General features: G+C 37.7%; 1 protein-coding gene across 1 annotated transcript; it reads right to left on the bottom strand.

Annotated features, from left to right (window-relative positions):
- Positions 1-1,697: 1,697 nt before the first annotated feature.
- nrn1la (neuritin 1-like a) lies at positions 1,698-22,109 on the bottom strand. The gene is made up of 3 exons (XM_079466579.1): positions 21,925-22,109; positions 7,202-7,352; positions 1,698-4,363 (listed from the first exon to the last, which is right to left on the bottom strand). The coding sequence occupies exons 1-3, from the start codon at positions 21,977-21,979 to the stop codon at positions 4,084-4,086; spliced, it is 486 nt and encodes a 161-aa protein (XP_079322705.1). The 5' UTR covers positions 21,980-22,109; the 3' UTR covers positions 1,698-4,083.
- Between the last annotated feature and the right edge of the window lie 462 nt (positions 22,110-22,571).

Below are 22,571 nucleotides of genomic sequence, written 5' to 3'. Positions count from 1 at the left end.
TTTTGCAGAGAGCTGGAATGGGCAATTTCAGGATTCCTGAGTGATAAATTACCTTTTTGTCTTCCTGAATTTAATGAGTGAATGTGAAGAGCTATTATCCACCGTGGCACACTTGCGCTAGGTGAGCAAAGAGCTGCTGATGTAATATATATCTGATTCTGATTATAATTGATTCTAAACATCAGATATGCTGTGCCCACAATCGAAAATGTGACACAACACAGTTTAAAAGGACAAAGCCATCCATCACACTTTATACAAGGGTCTGTGAACTTTGTTAATGACACAAATCTTCTAAGTCAAATGATTGAAATCTTCTAAGCTGTCTGGGATATCTAATTATTTGTTTATTGACCACATGCGCCATTAAACGGGAACTGGGAATATTAAATATGCTGCGGGTTACACTGAGTCTGGTTTTGGGCGACGTCACTTTCGTATCTATTCAGGATTACATAAACATACTGAAACGAAAAAAAGCATGAAGCTAAAGATAACATGTATTTAAAGCATGATCAGAGCAGATTTTAGACCGAGGATTCTTCAGAGGATTCGTTAAATATCACCTGGCCCTCCTATAGCAGTAATGTGATAGATCAGTACAGCTGCCAAGCGCAATGGAGACGGGCTGAGAAGTGAAGGGTGGAATGTGATCAAACAGCTCATCCTCCCCCAATCAATCAGACAAGCCTCTGATTAATACAAGCACTGTTATAATCTGGCATGAGTTTTAGGAGACTGTGCGTGCGTGCGTGCGTGCGTGTGTAACATCTGCACAGAGGGCAACTGGCCCAGCAGATCTCTTACCTAAATCAAGCACAAACTGTCTGCTGCACTACGGGTGATTAATGTTCAGAGCATCACCGAAATGTGAATGTTTCTGGTTTCCAGTGATAAAATCATGCTGGATTACATCATAAATATCTGAAATACAATCATATACACTGTGAAAGGTGTAATTTTATAGTTATATTCTACAGAACTCTGCATAATGTATTTGTAATATACGGTAAATGGATGTAAATTGATTGACTTGTAAAACATGTAATTTGACTTAAAAATAGTTATTTTACATTTTAGCAAAGCCCCAGCTGCCAGAATAATACAGTTTTTACAGTGATATGTTAAGGCTCCATTTGTTTATGTGACCTGGTATGAATAAAATAAAATATATAACCTACAAATGCTGGGTTATTTCAACTCATGGATGGTTGGGTCAAAAATGTAAACCATAAAAATGTTAAACCAGTGGTTGCATATTTTACCCAACCATTAGTTGGTTTATGCTCCAAAATACTTAACCTTCTGACAGCTGGTTTGTTGCCGCTCTTAGATTATTTACCTCCGCACAACATTTCTATAATTATTATATAAACTTTTTAATTTCATCGGACAGCCTTGAACATTATAAGCAGAATGCACGCCAAGAAATGTCACTGCTTCGTGCGCTGTCTCGGATAGCCTGTTAAAACAAGGAAAATGAAAAATAGTAAGCTTTCCTGCAATTAAAACGCCTACGTAAACACAACAAGCTGTAAAACCACAGCGCTTTACACTGTTACTGGATTACTGTCAGAGCATTTATCATCAGCTCACCACAGAGTACACAGACAACATCAATAAGTATTCCAGCTGCCTTATTGCCACACAAACCAGGCCCAGAGTCCCATACATACAAAAGACTTTCAAAAGATATTAGTTCAAGGTTTATGTACAGACTGCATACAAATGTATTAAATGCATACTTTAAGCGCACACACAGACTCACAACTATTGGACATGGTGTGTTTTCTTAGCACTGCAAAGAGATTCAGTGTTTGGAGGTTATCTCTGTTTTTCTAACTGAAAGGTGGAGTTGTGTTTTCAAAGGCATCTGTGACCAATGAAATATGAATATCTAAAAGAGGTAGAGAAATTATATGATCACACATATGCAGCTGTAAAAGGTATCTTGCTAGAGCAATGTGTTTTGTGGATATAAACCAAGATGGAATCTAGGTTACTGTATTGACCAGCACCTTTTATTTTGTAGTCAGTTTCATGATGAGACGAACATTTTTTGAAACAAAAGGCATTTTAAGCAAAGAATAAAACTACAGTCATATAAACATTGCAAAATTAAATGACTTCGTATTTTTTTCCGGTGACTGGTTCTAGTTTCATCATGAAAAGAAGCGAATATATGGACAAATCTAAGAAAACACACTTTTTGACATAAAACATTTTATACATGTGATTCGTATAACGCACCTATCAAGCCAATTATAACGTGTATAATAAGTGTTCATATATTATTAAAGTGTTTCAGATAAGGAAGGCATTAAATAATAAGAACTATTTAGCAAGGATTGACAAACACATAAATCGGTACACATTAGCCCTTACTATGTTATTTAGACTTTGACATTTTCATAAGATTATTCTGTGACACTTTACAATAAGGTGCTATTAGTTAACATGAGTAAACGCATTAGCTAACAATTAACAATTTAGTTTATTAATCCTTAATGTTGGTTCATGTCAAAATAGTTATTCATGTTCATGGTGCATTAACTAATGCTAATAGTGACAACGTTTGATTTTCATCATGTGTTAGTAAATGCTGAAATTAACATTAATACATGCTGTAGAAGTATTGGTCATAGTTTGTTCATGTTAGCTAATGCATTAATGAATTATTAACAAATAGCACCTTATTGTAAAGTGTTTCCGACTGTTCTACGTTCACTGGCTTTGACAACAGATTAATGAGACTTTTAGCAAAGAAAAACACACGTCAGAACATTGCGAGACTGCCTTTGATTCATCAGCAACAGCTGTCTGAAACACTTCCATAAACAATATAAAAACTATTTCTCCGAAGTACCGAATAAAAAGGAATTTTGAGACGTACAGTAATAACCTGTTAATTCCCCCAATTAAAGTCCCTTTCCTTCTTTGACTAAATAAATGGCTTTTGCCCTCCCTAATAAGTTTAGTGCATTGGTAACCATGATTGATTGCCAATTAAATCTAAAAATTAAACATAAATCACATTGACTTGAGAATCCACTGAGCCGAGCAGAGCCGGCGTTGAAGCGTGTAGATAATGAAAGCTGATCCAGGGAACAACTTCTGTACCGGCACGTTTACACGTAAAAGTGTGTAGAAAAGCGACGTGCGCTCATATTATGACATCAGTCGTTCAATTTGCTCTCATTAGATGATAATGAGTTTATGCTGTTAACTCTCATTGAATTGCATGTAAATGACAATAAATCTGGTTTATATAATATACTCATTTAGATCTATGAAATAAGCTATTCTTTACAGCGTTTCGGTCATATTTACAGTATATTAGCATCATTTAGTGATTTGAAGCTAGTAAATTTGTTTGTAAATGTGCGTCGTTACAAATACATATTTGTGAAAAATGAACAATGAGGAATCTATATGTGTAAAATTATTGATGTGAGCAACATCGAATGAACACCAGTTCCATGCTGATTCAGATAAGTACACCTTGGAGCACAATACTGTGCTGTTTGTTAAACTAAATCAATGAACCGGTCATTAAGGTTTAAACCGTCACCCGAAGGCATTCAGACACACCTCTGATGAGCCTTTTCTCACGCACGGCCTGTAGGGGAGTTGGTTTGCTTAGATTTACTTTTATTTGTAGTAATCCTTAAACGTAATCCTCTCGGGGGTCTATAAAAGAAGATTACAGCACAGAGTGAAATAATGACATTTGTTGGGGCTCTTTACATTGCCGTGATACTCACGGCTGATGGTAGGCCTACTGCAGTGCACTCATCACATTTTGTTCTCAGATGTTTGAAAATGTCTCGCTGTATTTTTTCTGGTCCTTTTTAAGATTTAAATTTGAATGTGTGGGTTTAAGTGTCAAACTTAAACAACGGGGTAATATTAATATTCTTAATACGTCTGCCAAGATTCCCCCTGGGTGAAAATGACCTTCCTTTCGTTCAGAAGAGTTTGACTTGCAACCAAAAACATCCAAACCAAAACAAGTCATTTTTTTCAATGTCCTGTACATTTGAACATTAAGGTGAGTCTTGTCGAGAAAGCAGAAACATGTAATTATATCCATGGAAACAGTAGTATAGATAAACAAAAGAGGGTCAAAAGGTTGAAATGGGGCAAACTATGGCTAGCTTGTCCCTTTAGCGACTCCTGATTGGTCTCATCCGGGCTTTGGGAATCGGAGGCGGATTGGCTACGACTAGAGCACATCTCGTATAGGTTTCCAGAAAACTGCATCTTTTTGGACTCTTGTCTCAGCGACTCCCACACTGCAGCAGCTTCTTCAGGGCAGCCGGCCATGGCCACATTTGCACAGTCATGAAAACCGTCCCAGGACCTGCAACAAATCAAATTTAAGGTTAATGTTCAGAATGTTTGTAATCTACATGCCAATGAGTGAGAAGATGTGATTAAAATAAATCTGAAACCTAAATCATCTCTGCAGCCATAGTTTAGTATGAACAACCAGGGAGCCCTACGTAGTCTAGTTGTCTCAATTACATTTATGATAAGTCTGATTTACATACGAAGGATGCGCGATGAGACAAAAACAGCTTTTAAGTATTTAACACATGGTATTGCAATATTTTAACATTTAACAAGCATTTAACACTCGGTAATACTGGATTGCAGGAGTTTGTAAATAAGAAGCAAGTTTTTACATTGAAATACTGTAAAGAGACGCGGAATAATTGTTTAAGATTTTCCCCTTCTAAAAAACTCTTTGAAATTAGAAACAACTGAGAATTAAATGCATGACTTATTTCAGGATGTCTGGTTTGAGGGAATTCCCTAAAAGTCACAAGCAATCAAAATGAACCCGTCTCAAGTGCTAAAACACTGCACTGAGTCATAAACTGATATGGGCTGAAATCACATACTGTAGTTTACAGCCGTAACAAACACACAGGTATTCTGCAAACTGCTAACAATACACTTGTGAAATCAAAGAGCGCCAACACAAAATAGGGCGAATATCTAAAACACTGGAATGTAAATATTTTCTCTCTGAAAAACAGTCTGTGATGTGGAAAAACACCCAAAAATGAAAATATTTTCATAACTTACCCTCATGTCATTGCAAACCTGTATGACTTTCTTCTACAGAGCACAAAATAAGATATTCTGAAGAACGTTGGAAACCAAACAAACATTAGCCCCCACTGGCATCTATTGTATGGACACAAAACCACTGAGACATTTCTCAAAATATCTTCATTCAACAATTTCAGGAAATGTCACGCCTCGCATGATCTTTGCCTGGCGTCAGCCTGGAGGGAGAATGCTACTGTTCTCAAAGATCCCCTGCAGAAGATCAGATATACTTCTGGAGAAGCAGCATGTGACTGTGAACAGAAGTGTGTGCGTGCATACCTGTTTTTACGCATGTGTGCACGCGATCACTGAGATCACTGTCACGGTTACTTGGCACCTTGAGGAATACCACTGAATCATCCATGTTAAAGGAACCGCAGCTGTGTCCTCATTTGGGTGACTGTGTATGGTTTAAATGCTAAAGGTTGGACCAAGCGATGCTGTTGTCTTGATCATGATTCATTCAGTAAGTGGTATAAACATGTGAAGGGTAACTGATCGAGGCTGACTAGAGGATAAACAAGAGGCTGTCCTCTAACAACACCATGCTGCTACACAATGAATACTTAAAGACTTCCTGCAGATGCCGGCTGTGACATAATATAAAGTCACAGCATCATAGATGCATGATCTATAGAGTCAATAAATGAGATAAAATGAAACAGAGGAAGATAGGAAATTAATGAGGTGTCATAACAGTGAACTCTTATACATTTAGTCATTTTTTTATACTCTATACCACAGTGACATCCTGTGACGTCACAACAAGGCATGGATGGCAATGACTTTGAGGTGTGAACAAGGTGTTTTATGTGAATATGTACTGTAGGTGGTGAATGTATTGAGAAGTATATACTGTATGCCATACCTTAAATTCACATATCGCTGCTGTCCTACCGAAGCATTGTATCTCCATATTTCATTATTTACATTTTTGCCATCAATCATTATTATTAGTCACTCTTTAGGTTTGTCACAGGGTTTTCCATGTAAAACCAAGTTTTACCAATAAGTATTAGCAAATTTGGACATACATGGTTTTGGAAAGACAATATTTGTGCTGCAATTTAAGCAAACAATATGTTCGTTTGTTATAAGGGTTTATAATGAAATTCTTTACTCAAAATACAAAATGTTCAATCATCTATTAACATTTGATATTATAATATATTATTAGGGGTCAAGCCACGAAGTGGCGTAGAGACCTATTGTATCCGTTAGTCTTCTTATTATTCTGCTTCTTCTTCTGCCATGAAAGTCTATGGCAGCCCATAGAAACGTACATGGGAAAGTTGTGAAATTTGGTACACACATAGAGGACAGTCTGAACTGTTACCATGGCAAATATGGAGTCTCTAACCCAAACTCCGTAGCGCCACCAACACTCCAAACCTCAACAAACATTTTTCCTATACATTTGAACCTTGCATCTTAGAAACAAAATAGTTTCATGTCGTTTCAAATGTACCATATGACGTCATTTTCCGTTATGAAATTATCCCAGCCATTTTGAATTTTTCGAAGAACCTACTTTTTCGAACTCCTCCTAGGCAGTTTTTACTGTGTTCTAAGTGCATATCTCTATGTTTTTAAACTTGGTCTTCAAAATCTGATAATCTGACATGTCTAAAATATTTCCCTTTGGGCCATTGTTGGGCTTGACCCCGTAATTACTGCTTGCAGCTATATTTTAAGTTATTATCCAACAGTGTGAAATGTTTAAGTGTGAGACAAACTTATAATTCAAAACATCACAGAATTAACAAAACTCCATGCGACAATGTATTGATGTTTTCTTCCACTAAAGATTAATCATCCTGCAGGATAATGTCTGCAGAGGAAACTCAGGGATATTACAAAGACTAATAGGATGGAAAGTGAAAATGGGGACTAAGGAAAATCCCAAATCAATACCAATTAAAAATTCCATAAAGACATTCAAATAGTGCAGTACTGTGAGACTGGAGTTGGGACTGTTTTATACAGTGTATTATGAGGACATTAAGACTCTGCATAGTGAAGATGACCTTGTGTATATACTATACATTCATGCATTTATGTGCCTAGGCCTTTATCTTACTTGCAAATGGAGTCAATCTCCTGCGTGTCCCCGTCTCTTTGAGCGTTGACACTGAGACTGTCCCCTAAAGCAAGCAAACACTGGGCGAAGCCTTTATAGATGGAGCTGCACTTCCTGGTGGCTGCAGCAGAACACGGACTGGAGAAAAACACTAGAACAAACAGAGATAAACAATAATTTCACTCACTCTATGAGACTGTTGAATAATAAAGATGAAAAGACTGAAAAGTGGAATGAAAAGATGCAACATACTTTTTTGCTATTCAAAATTATCTGACATTGAAAAGGGAAAGCATTGCAACTAACCTTTTTGATACTTTATGCAAACCAATTAGTTTAAAGAATGCCATCTTATTTACATATAACAGAATGTACATATTACTGGTACATTACTGTACTTTTGTAAATAAACAGTTTTGTCATTTGCAAAACATCTACAGAAATATTTCAGGTCTTTCTTTTAAGCAAAATGTATTCAAGCGTACAAATGTTGTATTGGAAGCAATGGGGAATCGAAGCTCAATGCACAAAACAATAACTTTGGAGATGCAACTTAGCACATTAAATGAAAGAAAGTTTTTCCCCATTGTCATGTGGAAAGCCTTCCAGTCTGATTCATTTATTTCCAAAAGTTCAGATACAAATGCTATTTCCCCAATTTGCACTGATTTCCCAATCCATTGGCAAGGTCTTCCAGAAATAGAAAAACAGGGGTGACATTGAATGGCTTTCACTGAAAACAGACAACAAAAGGCTTTAGTGTTTCTACAGTCGTGGGTTCTTGGCTATTTATACATTGTTTATAAAGAGAGTTCTAAGCGTCATTGTTAGATCTGAACCGTGAGAAAATAAAATTGAGAAAATTCAATACTATGGAATTCTATAGATACGTCACTGAAACATTGCTATCTACAGTACAGCCGTTTATCTGCTTCTCTTCTCAAGCAGCTGTCTCCCAATCTCCTGTTCTCCATAGCTCATACCTATTGATATTATACCTAAGATCGAAGTAACAGTGAACCCAAGTGAGATATGCAGGAGATCTTAATTTGGTCAGACAGCAGATCACCAGCTCTCTCCAAAGTCCCTTGAGGAAATGAATGATTAATATTTGATAGGCAAGATGTTCTCTCTCTTTCTCTCTGTGCTAGCTTTATTTCCACACTACTGCAAACCTATTGATTTCCAGCTGTGTTTGTGCAGCGAGGTCTGAGGATTATTGGTTTCACTCATCGCCATCAACATTTAATGAAGATCTGGAGTAGGAAAGAAAACCAAGTGCTTTGGAAGATGAGGATCACTAAGGCAAGTCAAGTAAAGGAAAATGACAACATTACCAAAACTGATGTTCTTTGAGGATTGTTAAGGAAAACCCTGTTTAACTCTTGTTTAATATGGAAACCCTACAGTCTTATAATTATATGACTCATGCACCATTAAATTAAAGATGCTGAATTTAAATCAACCAGTTCATTTCATCATCAAGGGCCAGCATACTTAATATGGAAGTGCATGTAACCTCTTAAGTAGCTATAAACACAATGATATCTAAATGCAGCATATTTACAGTATCGCTGTAAGCCCCAATGTTGTTTGTACTTAAAGGTGATGTGTGTAATTTGACAGAAATTATTATGACAGGATCTATTGATAAAAAAGCAACAAAATATTCATAACTTTGTTCAGATGTGTGTAAAGAGCTTACATAATGAAAGGTTATGTTTTATTAAAAGGAGATATTTCTATCTACATTCACTGCAGGTCCCATGTTGTGTCTACAGTACCCCTAAACCGACAAACTTCTCTACAGAGCGCATTTATATGATATCTCTTTCTGGAAAGAAGCAAAAACATGATGACATTTTAGTCCTGTGAGTGCCGCTGTAGTGCTTTGAAAGGGAGGGGTGGAGTGAGCCGTTGGTTGCAATTTGCAACCTTACCGCTAGATGCCGCTAAAATCTCCACATTGTTCCTTTAAAAAATCAAGTATTCGTAACTGAACATGTGGGTTTCCTACACGTAAAATTGAGGTGCAATGCATTTAAAAGGATCAGTTCAAAATGCTGTTAAGAATAGACATAATCCCTTGTATCTGATTGTTTTTGATTATTTGTGTTTGGTCATAGAATGAAAACTGCTGGGTTGATCATAATTTCCCCATAAATATTAAATAACATTTCAAGATTCTTGAATTCTGTATTGAGTTTTTCAATATTTTTTGTGTCATAATATCGTGAATTATATAATATAAGCACAACGTTAAGTCAATTTAATTGTAAACCTAAACATACAAGTGTTGCGAATGAATCAACAAAGTACACTTATTAAGTTTTCAGTGCACAAACAAACAACAAAAGTGTGCAGACAGAGAGAAAACAAGAAATCAAATCATCTAAAATGCCGACTTCCCCTTTTAACTGAAAACCAAGACATTTCGATGTCCGATTACATTTCTCAGAATTTCTACTTCTTGCCTTTCAAGAGACCCGAAGAGCTGTATGCATTAGTAATGTTATTACTGATCTATCTGAGTGCTGTCCACCCACATACAGCGTGATCTGGCCCGGCCCATTCTGCAGCGATCCTTTGTGACCCAGGCTGCAGACACAGGGCTTGTTTGAACCACAGCATCAATTTTTAATCTGTGGTGCCAGATATCCATGGGGAGTCCACAAGGTTCCTTAATAAATAAATAAATATATAGAAAGAAACCCCTGTTTATGGTATTTTAAGAAGTTGTTTTAGCTCATGGTCAAATCAAGGCTGGTTTTTTGATGATTTCAAAATGATTACAAAACAGCAATTTTACATGATTTAAAAAGCAGGTTATGAAACCATGAAAAACGTCATAATAAATAATGTAGCGTTTCAAGCCCCATGGACCACTTAGAGCAACACAGTTGCATAATCCCTCGTCTCTAGAGAGGCACAGGCACGATAAGGTCTGTCTCTCTCTTTTCACTGTCTGTCAGTCAGGTTTGTAGGGGTTTTGTGTTTTATTTATTGCTCATAGCTCCCTGTCTTTAAATATCTGTTTATACGGACAGACACAGACAAACTTTAAAGGGATAGTTCACCCCAAAATATAAATTCTGTCATCATTTACTCAACCTCTTTTCATTTCAAACCTGTAGGACTTATATTTTGAAGAATGTTGTTAACTGGCACCCATTCACTTGCATTGGTTTTGTGACCATAGCCTACAATAGAAGTTGTCACCAACAAATATATTTTGTGTTCTCTGGAAGAAAGAAAGTCATATAGATTTTAAGGGACAAGAGCATGAGTAAATTATGACAGAATTAAAAGGTTAATGTTACACAAAATGACCTCTGAAGCATAAAATGAGCAAGTTATGATGTAGGTGTTGGTCCCATGCGTGCCCATTTTTCCTATTCATGAGATAGAATAGGTAAGCTTTAGCCAGACCAGTGCCGAGTGAACACATTCGCTGCTGAGGTTTCCCACACCATTTCACAGGCACCCCATGGGAAGCATGTATAAAATAATGAAAAAACATTTTTATTTGTCAGTTTCCGGATTTACATATACAAGTGTAGCTGTGAATATAAATATTCTGCGCAGACATGCAGGCACACTGCCAAGAGGTAATGTTTGCTCATTTTTGCTTGTTTAGCTTATGTCTAGTGAATTGTTCAAGACATAAAATGATAATAAGCTCAATTACGAGGCGATCAGCCAAATGAACAAATGGATGTGGCAACTCAATAGGCTGAATGTTATTCAAAGATTGGTTGGTGAAAAACGGATGTCTAGGTACACATGTACACTACATGTTCATTGTTTGGAGGGCCTAGAATGACAAAAACAATAATAAGAAAATTAAGAAAAAATATGTCAAAATGAGCGATGATTAAAGCATCCGAAAATGTCTCAAAACATTTGCCGAACTCAGACAAGCCAGATCAAGTGAAAGCCGGAGGAGACACATAACACTGATACTTTGTGTGATGTAAGACACATTATTGGGCAGAAGTCATTAAGATAACTCGGTGTCTGCAGGGAACAGAGCTCAATCAAAAGCACAAGGAGTGTCACTCAAGGGAGACACTTCATTATATTTATATATAGCAACTTATGTCATGCCCATTCACTTTCTACACCACTTTTGTGCCATATGGATTTGAAAATTGCTTATGAAACGTATTTTTAATAGCTAAAAAAGATTATATTTATAAATATTATAAGAGTGGAGTTCTTCAACTCTACGGAAAAAAAATCATGTTTAAAAATCTATTCATAATCTATAAATCTAGAACTCTGTTATAAAATCTCAGCAGGCCAAAAAAAATCACATGCCATATGCTCCCCTGTGGAGTACATTTGAAGCTTCTCGCTGAACTCTTACTGTGTTTAAAATCAGACGCAGTGTGCGCATTGCTGCAAACTTTTCTTCCAACGCTATGACAACTTTTCCTATGGTAACTGTGGCCCTTTCTTGCGTAGCATCGTTAAGGGCGACAGGCTAACAAGCCTAGCGGTGACAGCATAGCGTGCGAAAGGCAGGAGGCTCTATTCCCCGAACAGACTCTGAAACAGTGGAACCACCGAACAGTACAAACAGATTGTGATAATTAGCTCATGCCAGCAAAGTCCCCTTTCCAAGTGATTGGTTAACCTCTCCGGTTTTCCATTCACACCTTCCTTCCGAGAAAACGCTGAATGGAAGGAGGATTGCGGGGGATGAGAACAAGCGTGTTCGCCAGCTGTTAATTTATTTTACAGGATGGGGAAAGACTGTGTGTGATACAGATAGAACACTGTAAATTGAGACGGCAACATTGAGTTTAGAGAGCGGAAGGCATTAATAAGAAACTCAGAAGCAGATTCGGACAAGACGACAATATTCAGATATTTTAATGAGGTAGAAATATCATTTTCAACTTGACGTGACATAACCAGCAATAGAACTAGAAGGGCTATTCTAGCCCGGGTCGTCCTCCAGGTGACGACGAGTAATTGGAACAAAATGGAACTCACAAGAAAGTGGCAGACGGGTTTCCTGCTTGTTAGTTCAGACGTTTCAGCTTATTGTTCAGTAGCTTTGGCAGAGAATGAGATATAGTCAGCACCACAGCACCACAGCCAGCGTCATCCTTCTCTTTGTTTGGTTTAAAAGACGCCGTGCAAGCCAGCCGCATGGCATAAAAGAAATAGATCTGCCTCATCCTTGGGAAAAATATTATGTATTGCTTTAGGGCTAACGGTGTGAAGGAACCCTTCTATTTTAAATGTAGTTTTCAGGGATGTTTTTCTCGTACACATGCCCTCAAATACTTGTGGAGATGTTATGTGTGAACACACTCAAATCCCAGAACCCTTTCTGCAGTTTTTACAATCCCAGTGGCATTGTGGTTTCATTTGGAGACAAGACAAAATCGGTGGTGGGGACGAGGAATGCAAGCAACAGACATATTTTCCCATCCCTAATGTGCTGAGTGCCATACTTTGAGACACTACCACAGCCAGATACCACAATAACATTCACTCACACGTGCAGCAGTGTATCGCTTTAAATGTGGAAGTCAGAGGAGTCACATGAGAGCAAATGAGACGAGACGTGATTTTAATTGTAGCTATCTCTACATTATCTCTCGCTTGGAACGGAAAGGATGCAAGGGTTCATTGGTTCCATATGATAAAAATTAGACACCCAGGCGCTCACTGAAAGAAAGATATCAAGGTTCCATTGGCATTCATTTGACAGCTGCTATCTGTCCAGAACAAGGTCACAGATAAACCTACACAGATGGAGGAGCTCCTTAACTCAGACCTTCACTTAACTGCTGTTTCAATGACATTCCCATTTTGGCCTGCTGGATAGGCTTAGTAGTAAAGACCCAGTTAAATGTATTTCCACGTCAAAAACACGTTTAATCTGTTAAACCATAGAAACTGCATTTTTCAGAAAACCTGAAAAAGAACTGGCTCAGAAATAAAAAAGAGTGGAAATTGATCGGTCTTCTTTTCTATCACCAGGATACTCGGGCTGTTCAGAAACAGATCGTGCTGTCCATGTATTCATATAAGTCTTAAAAGCATATTCAATAACATTCAGGTATATGTTAGTGTCTGTATCAAAGCAAACAAAGGTGTAGCAAGTGTATTTTTGTTTATTTAGCAAGAGAGAGAGAGAGAGAACTAAGAATAATAGTTTCATGCATTAAATCAAAACCCTTTCACTGGTTTCTATTGTACCCCAGTCTAATAACGGCACTCAAAAATCACCCAAAAGCTGTGAATAAACAATCCGGTAAGTTATGTAGTATACCAAAATGTAATCTTCTCTTATTAAACAAGAAAATATTCAGACATCAAAGGAATCTGTGGGGCACTAGGGTTGTCGTACAGTCCAGAAGCGAAACGCCATTAGTGTAAAGCTGTTGAAAACATCGGTCATGTTTAAATGAACGTTTGATGCTCTCACGCACATTTCAGGCAGATGGTGAAAAATTATGACTGTATAAACGCCGTGATTTTAGACCCTAAGATCAGACTCGCCCTGTACTCCCATGTAACCCATACGAGAAAATGATTACCAAGAGCCTTTTTGATCATATGCAAATGTTGTTTTTAAAACATTCTTTCATCTGGCCATGTTCTAGTGAGCTCAGCTTTAGTAACACTATCACTTGCTTTATTAATAAAGAGACTGAAAAGCGAAAAACAGCTAAGTTTGCCGAAGTGTTATTTCTGTGCTGTATACATAGGATTACAAAAAGCATTAAATAAACACACAGGGGATGATCCGTGAGAAGGGATAAGTGGTTCTCTATTACATTACAATAGAGCAGGGTTCCGGAAATTAAGACCCCATTCATATTCTCCATAGAGAAATTGATTTTGAACATTAAGGCATAAATGTTTTTGAGTATCATAAGATTGGAGGTGTCTGCCTTTGTATAGATCATAAACCAGTGTAATTAAAACATTCATCTAGTTCATGAATGAAGAACTAAACGCCCCATAATCCTAAAGACCGGTCCACTCAACAAAAAATGGCTTATTTCCATAAAGAGCACTGATGTACTTTCAAACAACTGTTAATGGTAAAAGTTATAGTATACCATCCAGTTATATATCGATTGCAATGCTTCGTGGAATGTTTTATTTATTTCTCTGCAAATTCAATGTTCCAAGGCTGTGACTCATTTTGGAAATGTTTGGTTCGGTTCAAGGTTCAATTCAGCCTTGCTTACTTGCTAAATAACCATTCAAAATTGTGTTTATAACAAACTTTAATTTCCCAAGGTGTTTTGCCCTTTCTATGTCCTTTGAATGTTTAAAAGAAAAGAAAAGCTGAACTATAAAAAGAATAGAAAACCTTTATAAACAGTGATTATCAAAATGAGCTTCATAAACAGGGCTTAAGTGTTTGTTCTGAATGAGGCAGCATGGCTAAGTTCTAAAAGCCCCATACAAGCTTTTTACAAACCAATGAGTCATAATATTTCAATGATATTTACCAGGAAGCAGCCAGGACACACGTTTTATTTTTCATTGAAACGTTGTTCTCAGAAATAGGCCACAATTGAAGGTCTTTCAGTGGCCACTTGGCATTGGCATTCATTTGAACAATGGCTGAAAAAGCAATTATGCTATTGAACAACGGTACAATATACTTTTTTTGTAGTGGGCAGTGCAGGATGCTTTAAGGATGATTAAAGAAACGCTTTTTGGGGATGATCAAAGAAAATGATGATAAACAATTAAAAAACGATATGCATGTCAGAGCCGATAGCCACGTGGGCAGCACTCAGATACACGATGCATCTGTGGCTCTGGTGAGCTGAGGTTGAATCCTGGCTCGTGGTCCTGTGCCTACTCTTTCATTTCTAAACCTTCTGCACTGCCCTGTCAAATAAAGGCATAACAGCCCAAAAATTATAAGCAGGAACATTTATACTGATGATCGATGTAATTGGCAAAGCTACCAAACTGCCAGAAGCTGTGATGAAACTGTTCTTTGCAGTATTTGAATGTGATAATATAAATATCGTCAAATCAAATAGTTTTATTAATAACTACATTAACTTTAGTTTTAGCTTTAAATGATTCTTTATCATAGTAATGCCATGCATTACACAAATAAATTTCAAACACTTCATAGTTATTTACAACTGAATTAAAGAATCTAAATCTCTAATAAGACAATTCGCTTAAAACTAAACTAAAAACGATATCTGAAATACACCATTAAAACGGAAAACAAGTTTTGAAGCCCTTATGACTTGTGCTAATGACACATAAAGATTTGCGTTACGTTGTACAGTATGACTAGATTCAGTCCAAGCAGTTTTGAAGGTTTCAGTAGACAGAAGCATCTGGCAAAACAGCTTTACATTATTTACAATCAAAACTTGACAGGGGAATCCACAGTGCAACATCATGAAAAATCCATGGCATGAAATTTAAAAGGTTACATAAAAAAAGAAAAAAGTGTGAGCAGGTCTCCTGTGTATTCAATGAACATTTGTTACTTTTTGTGGTCCTAAATGACCAGAGGGACTAAGTTGTCAAAGTGGACAAAAAGACGCAAGGCAGAGCCACTAAAGTGCTGACGTGCAACTGAAAGCAATTTAAAGGGGTCGACTTTAGGTGGTAAGCATCCATTTAGCCACTGCTTGTAGATACTGTAACTAGAGCCGCAGAAAAAAATGCAGAGACCATTTCTAAGACTTAACTGTTTTCTCGAATGAACTATAATATTTACTACGAATTTACAGTAATAGTTATACATTTATTCAGGAAAGGTTACCTGGATTTTTATCACAGTTTTCATGTGTATTATTATTATGCTGTCAGTCTTTCACATTGCTGTTGGATGACTTTGTCCCTCTTGAGGTTTCATTTTGTTGAAATTCAACAGACACTGGACTGGAATGGCCACAATATACAGTATCTAGAAATGCTGATTAAATACAAATTTGGAACGGTCTCTTCATTTTTTCCAGCATGCACCAGCCAAGCAACTGGCATTGAAATGGGAATGCTCTAGGAAAGCTCTCAATCCTCCTTAGGCTTCACATACAGACATCCTGAGCACCGCTAATGGGAAACACTCTGAAGCATTCCAGTCATCACCTTTACATTAACATCTGTAAACATGACTGAAATGCTTTTCAAATTCAGAACAAAGCGAATTTGGGTACAGGATTTACAGGATTTCTCAGAAGAGCTTCAATGGATGCATACTTCCAAGAAGTAGATGTTGCTCTACAACAGTGACAGAACTGTTCGGCTGATTATTCTGGCAATGGGCCTGGGTTGAACAAAAGCAGCACTCAAACGTCTTGAGACATGAAGACAGAAACCACGTTATTTCTCAAAGTAGCCTACATCCATTGTCATTATAAAAAGCCTGTACCACAGTTTTGTGTCTCTCTTCATGTCTTCCAAGTACGTGGCCGTCAGAACACAGAGCATAGCAGAGATGCAGGTTAAGACCACGTTGAAACCATTTTCCATCCGCCAAACACATGAGCTTCCTGCTAAGATCAATAGAGGCTCCTCTCAGCCCCCTCTGATGGAGAGTAAATGCGAGATTCATTGCACTGGACACTAACACAGTGACCCAGTCCTGCACTAATGAGTTTTTATCGACTGCAACATTGAAGTTCCCAGCTGTAACTTATCAGGGTTAGTGCATGCTTCCAGGCATAGAATTTGGTCTACGGCCAATTTCAGCACTCAGATCTCAAAAGTCTGCAACATCTCCTGTCCGTTTCGTCTTTCCGTATGTTGATTAGACGTATGGTGTTTCTCACACTTCAGATCATCAGACCGTTTTTCACGAAATGTCTGAAAGTAAAGGAAAACATCAAAGCCATACCTGTCGCTGTGCAGGTGGTTCAAAAGGTCAGCCATTGAGGGAGCGATCAGTCAACTGTAATCAAACAAACCTGACAGCCACATTTATCTTTTCCTATGTCCACCTCCACGAGACCAGTGATACAGAAAAAACTAACCAGAGGACTGTTTTATATCCGTCATACTCCATTATTCCATAACCCTCAATACAAAATGAATTTATTTACCTTTTCGTTTTAAAGGCTTCTTTATTGTATGAAGTGCAGAGGATGTGATGATCAAATTTGACACGTTTAGCTTTAGTGTGCCTTGAGAGACTCGATGAGTCTGAGGCAAACAGATTCAACCCACAGCATTTACCACCTGGGAAATAGACTGCAGTGACCTTGAATATCCAGTTAAAATCACCAATCCTCCCGATTCACTGCAGAATCTGTGTGCAATTCAGCTCGGTTTAATTACTCTGCAATTTGTGTCATTGTCTTTCTCTCTCTCTCTCTCTCTCTCTCTCTCTCTCTCTCATACACACACACACACACGCACGGAGAGGCACACAAATGTTCACACCAGTGAATCACTCAGGATTCATTAGTGCTAGAGGACACAAGATCCTGTAACTTCAATAGAAGTAAGTCACTTTTCTCATGAATATTCATTGTCAGTGTCAGAGAGGGGTGGAGAGTCGAGGGAATGTCACGCCTCAGCTGCAGGTTCATTTTAAAGTGCTTATTTGGGAGCTAAAGCCATATAAAGAGTGTGCAATACAAGACTAGAGAGTGGGACGACACTCATACGTTTTTATTAGGACATAAATTGAAGTTAAATTCTCAGAGAAGTCACAAACTAAAAGACACCTTAGTGGAAGTGTTTTCCCAATGTAAATGAACAATTTTGAAAATGTCACTGTTGCATGAGTAAACATGAACAGATTTGCAAGATGCTTGCATGATAACTTTGGCAGTAAACATTAGTGGCCTAGTTTTCATTGAGTTTCACTACCCTTACTCTGAAGTCACATCTACTCTTTTCAATGCAGCAAACCGTCTACAGAGCTCGCTTTAAATTTTCAAACCAAAGACGTCTGAATGTATAAGTGAGGCTGAGAGAGAAGAAAAGAGTGAGACTCAGAGGGAAAAAACTATTCCATTTAAACTAAATCTTAAATTCACACCGCTCAGTGTGGATTTGTACATATAACGATAAATGAAAAACGGCTTGTGATTGTAACTTGAAAGATTTATATCAAACATATCATATCAATATGACATTAAACAATAACTTGTTTGTTTTATTATATACCCAATACATAATACATGAAGACAGTGGTTTTAACTGTATGAAGTATTTTATCTCTAAAAATAACACATTACCAGCTAAAACAAATAACCAGAAAATATTTGTGGTATAAATTGTACATTCAGCCTGACTTGGACTTGCTTTGCTTCTACAGTGCACAAAAAGATCCTATCTGCCAATAACTGTATTATTAAAGTTCACACTTTGAAAACAATATTGCTGTCATCCCACAAAACCCATACACATGTATCTAGTCGTTTCATTTTCCTGTGACCCATCCCCACAACATATCTGAACGTCTCCCTTACTCTCTCTTTATCTAATGCAGCTGTCCTGCTAAACGTTATGGGACTAATTTACCCACAAATGTCATTTCCTTACGTCATCCCAGGTGTACTGTATATGACTTTCTGTATCCAAACAATGGGTGGACGTGAACAGCACCCAAAACACAGATCCCAAACAAGAACAGTCTAAACAATGCTTAAGTAAAATATTAAAGAAACGTGATTAACTGAAACTCGAAGCTTCATGCCGGACATGCCAGGTAATGCCAACAGGCAGAAAGCGATTGCTGCCTCTGATACGAGTTTCTGAAACAGACAGTATGACTGTATGCACCTTGCTGTCTTAACAGAAGATAATGGCTGTCCGCCATTCAACAGTTGGCTGAAAGTGAATTTTAGTTTGAAACCTGAATGGGCTACTTTTATGATGTATGCATGTGCCTTGTGAGTTTTATTAGGCTACCAGTTTTCATTAATGAATTTAATTCATGATGGATGAATTGCTCACCACAAACCTATTAATGGGTCCTAACAAATTAACGACCTTAATGACCTCAATATTCTAGACTTAAAAAAGCCAGAAACTACCAGTGTCAGTCCATTTCACAGCTAAAGCTTTGAAAAACTGTTTATGCTTTATAGGTCCAGTGTATGAAATTTAGCGTCATCTGGCTGCAAGGTTGCAAATTGCAACAAACGGCTCCACCGCTCACACCTCCCTTTCGAAACGCTGGGGTAGCTGACACAGAACTCAGATGTTGTCACGTTTCACATCTTTGACCAAGGAGATAACATATTAACATAACACGCTCCGTAGAGCAGTTTGTCCGTTAAGGGCTACTGTAGAAACAACATGGCGGATTCCATGCATGAGGACCCACGCTGTTTGTAGATAGAAATAGCTCATTCTAAGGTAATAAAAACGTGAAGACATCTGAAGACATAGTTACGTATGCGATATGGCATTTCTGTCAATAGACCTTTAAAAAAAATTACACATTGGACCTTTAACCGACTAGAACTTTATAAATAAACTTGGTGCTACTGACACCAAAGAATTCACATTGACCCATGCGCCCGCACCCCTGCTAGACTCTCAGTTTATCCGTTTCCAGAAGCACAAAAACATGTCTCACTCGTACGGATCTTGTTATCCACAACAGACCATTCAGGACTGTCTGCCAATAACATTGCTTCTCATATTCCAGTTATACTGATAATATGCATTCTGCATGCTTCTCTGGTATGAAACAGGATGTCTATCATTCTCCCTAAGAGCTGATGGGGACTTCTTTGGGTATAATATATCCATTTACATTTATTCATTTGGCAGATGCTTTTATCCAAAACAACTTACAGTGCACTCAATGTATACATTTCACAGGAATCGAAGCCGTGACCTTGGCGGAGCTAACTCCTGAGAACATGTGAAAACATCTGACACTCAGACAAACAGCCAGACTTAGACAAAGTCACAAGATACTCCTTTTCATGTATATATATAACCATTTCCATGCTAGTTCGCGGTCTCATCTTATCTGTAGCAACTAGGGATGTCCGTGTACAGTAGCATTGTGTCAGTAGAGCTAAAAATAGAAGTCCACTGTGTTTGGAATTTCTACTATAGTCTCTCTAATATTCCACTGTTTGCTTTTAGCTATATATTCTTGTAACTCCCAATAAACTATTCTTTTTTCTCACTGTGAAGAGCATGAAAAAATCTTGCTTTTATTGTGTTAGTTAGCTGTATTTTTTAAGTTAATTATGGCTTAACTCAAAACAAACCAACTGGAGATTGATTGAAATTAATTGGCATGCAAAATAAAACAAACTAGATTTTTGAAAAACTTTATAAACAGCGTTTGCTCATTTTGGAATCAAACTCTTCTTATTAACCTAAAACATAATTATTACGAATTCATTTTGTTACAATACACTCATTTTATCAAATTTCTATATTACACAGTTTTAAGAGGAATTATTGTTTTTCTCACTATAATAATCCCCTTCTAAATCTCGCTCTGCTTTCCACCTATAGCTGGTGTGTGGCGAGTGCACTGGCAATGTTGTACTGTGGCTGCCGTCGCATCACCCAGGTGGATGCTGCACACTGGTGGTGGTTAAGGAGAGACCCCCTCATATGACTGTAAAGCGCTTTTGGTGTACAGCAATACACAATAAAGAGCTATATAAATGCCTCATTTGTTAATTCATCCACTAGGACATCCTGCACTATTGAACATCTTACATCAATTTGTGGGATTTGTTATGTTGCTGTTAATTTTTTGTAATTTCAAATGAAAGGCAAATGGGGTGTCTACCAGTGGTGCAGTGCGTACAAGCTTGGACGGTATCTGAGTTGTATGCACCTGTGGTCTGATCTGTTGTGACAGATATGCATTATCTTAAAGTTTCTTCTGATGCTTTTCTGACAACCAGAATAAGAAAAGTCCGGCCAGTTTCTCTCTCTCTAGTGTTTAATAAAGGCACAATGTCACTATGAACAAATGCGAAGTGATATTGAGATCCCCAATGCTTGCTGATGTTAATATACAGTACATGGATAATATACATTCCTAAAAAATGTATTAAAACATACTAGGCTATATATGTACTTGTTACCCACGCCTCAACGACGTGCGCATGCTCAGAAGTAATTGCTTCATGGAAATGTCTCATCGGCTTTAAAATGACTAAAACAAACACTTACACAACATATAATCTTTGTTCAAACTTTAAAGAAAAAAAATTACAGAAATGATTCATAATCAATAAGCATATCTGTCATAATTTGCTCCGTAAACGGGTTTTCTTAAGAGAAACAGATGCTGTTATTCATCACTCGCTCGCGCTTTCTCTCTCTATCGTTATGTTTGTTGTTTTTTTCTTCCAGAGACTAAATCCTCAGGGGAAATAGTCTCATCCATATTTGCATCGACCCCAGAGACGGAGAAACGTCAGCGGTACCCCGGCAACATCCAGAACTCCTCGAACCCTGAACTCTGCAGCACCTCGGTCACCTCCACACTCGCATACGCACAACCGTATCGACCGGGTTTAGTTCTCGAAACGAGAAAGCAACCCGTGCACATTTCACGTGAATAAGCATAACCCGATAAACCAGATTCCAATCTTTAATATCGCGTAACTCACATTCATCGCAGTTTTGATACAAAAGCAAATGCAGCGCTTTTTCTCTCAGGTGTGTGTCTGTGTAGGTCTGCATGAGGAGCCGTGGTATCCTTCCCTCGCCAAAGAACGAAAGGAAATCAATAGAAATATTTTAGTAAATGTATTGCATCAACTTACGCAGATGTAAAGCAACAGGCAAGATGAGGCAGGCGTTGCAGAGGAGATGTGTCATCCTGAACAGATCCAGACGAAGAGAAACTGAAGATAGTACCGATGTGCGTGTACAGTTAAATGAAAGTCAGTGCATCAGCTCGCATTGCGCTGGAGAGATGAATGATTCACTAGCGCTCGTATCTTGTAGTAAAGGGGGAGGAGGATGCAGGTCGTGTGATGCACAACAGAGATTTGTCAGAGGCAACTTTTCAGTATGCTCACATATTACCACCCATTCATTATCAAACACTGCATGATATCTAGCAGCAAACAGGACAATGATGATTAAATAATGCAAGTGAATAGGAATAAAATGTTAGAATACATTAGAATCGGGTTCACTCATCTACCGTCTACATAACATGTATGATTTTTGATGCATACTGACAAGTTATATTAGTTTATATTAGGCTTAACACTTACAATACTCCTATGGCATTTACTAAAAGCGATGGTCGAAAAGAACATTTACTCACCTTCAAGATAGTCCAAACCTGCATGACACACAAAATCTTTATAGAACCTATCGTGTTACCTTTTAAACTTGTTTGTATGTGTATTATGAAACATCATATACATTTCTCACTTGGAAAACCATTGACTTACAAGAA

Source organism: Barbatula barbatula, assembly GCF_947034865.1.
Source record: "Barbatula barbatula genome assembly, chromosome: 10".
NCBI lineage: Eukaryota > Metazoa > Chordata > Actinopteri > Cypriniformes > Nemacheilidae > Barbatula > Barbatula barbatula.
This window is presented reverse-complemented; position numbering and strand designations above follow the sequence as displayed.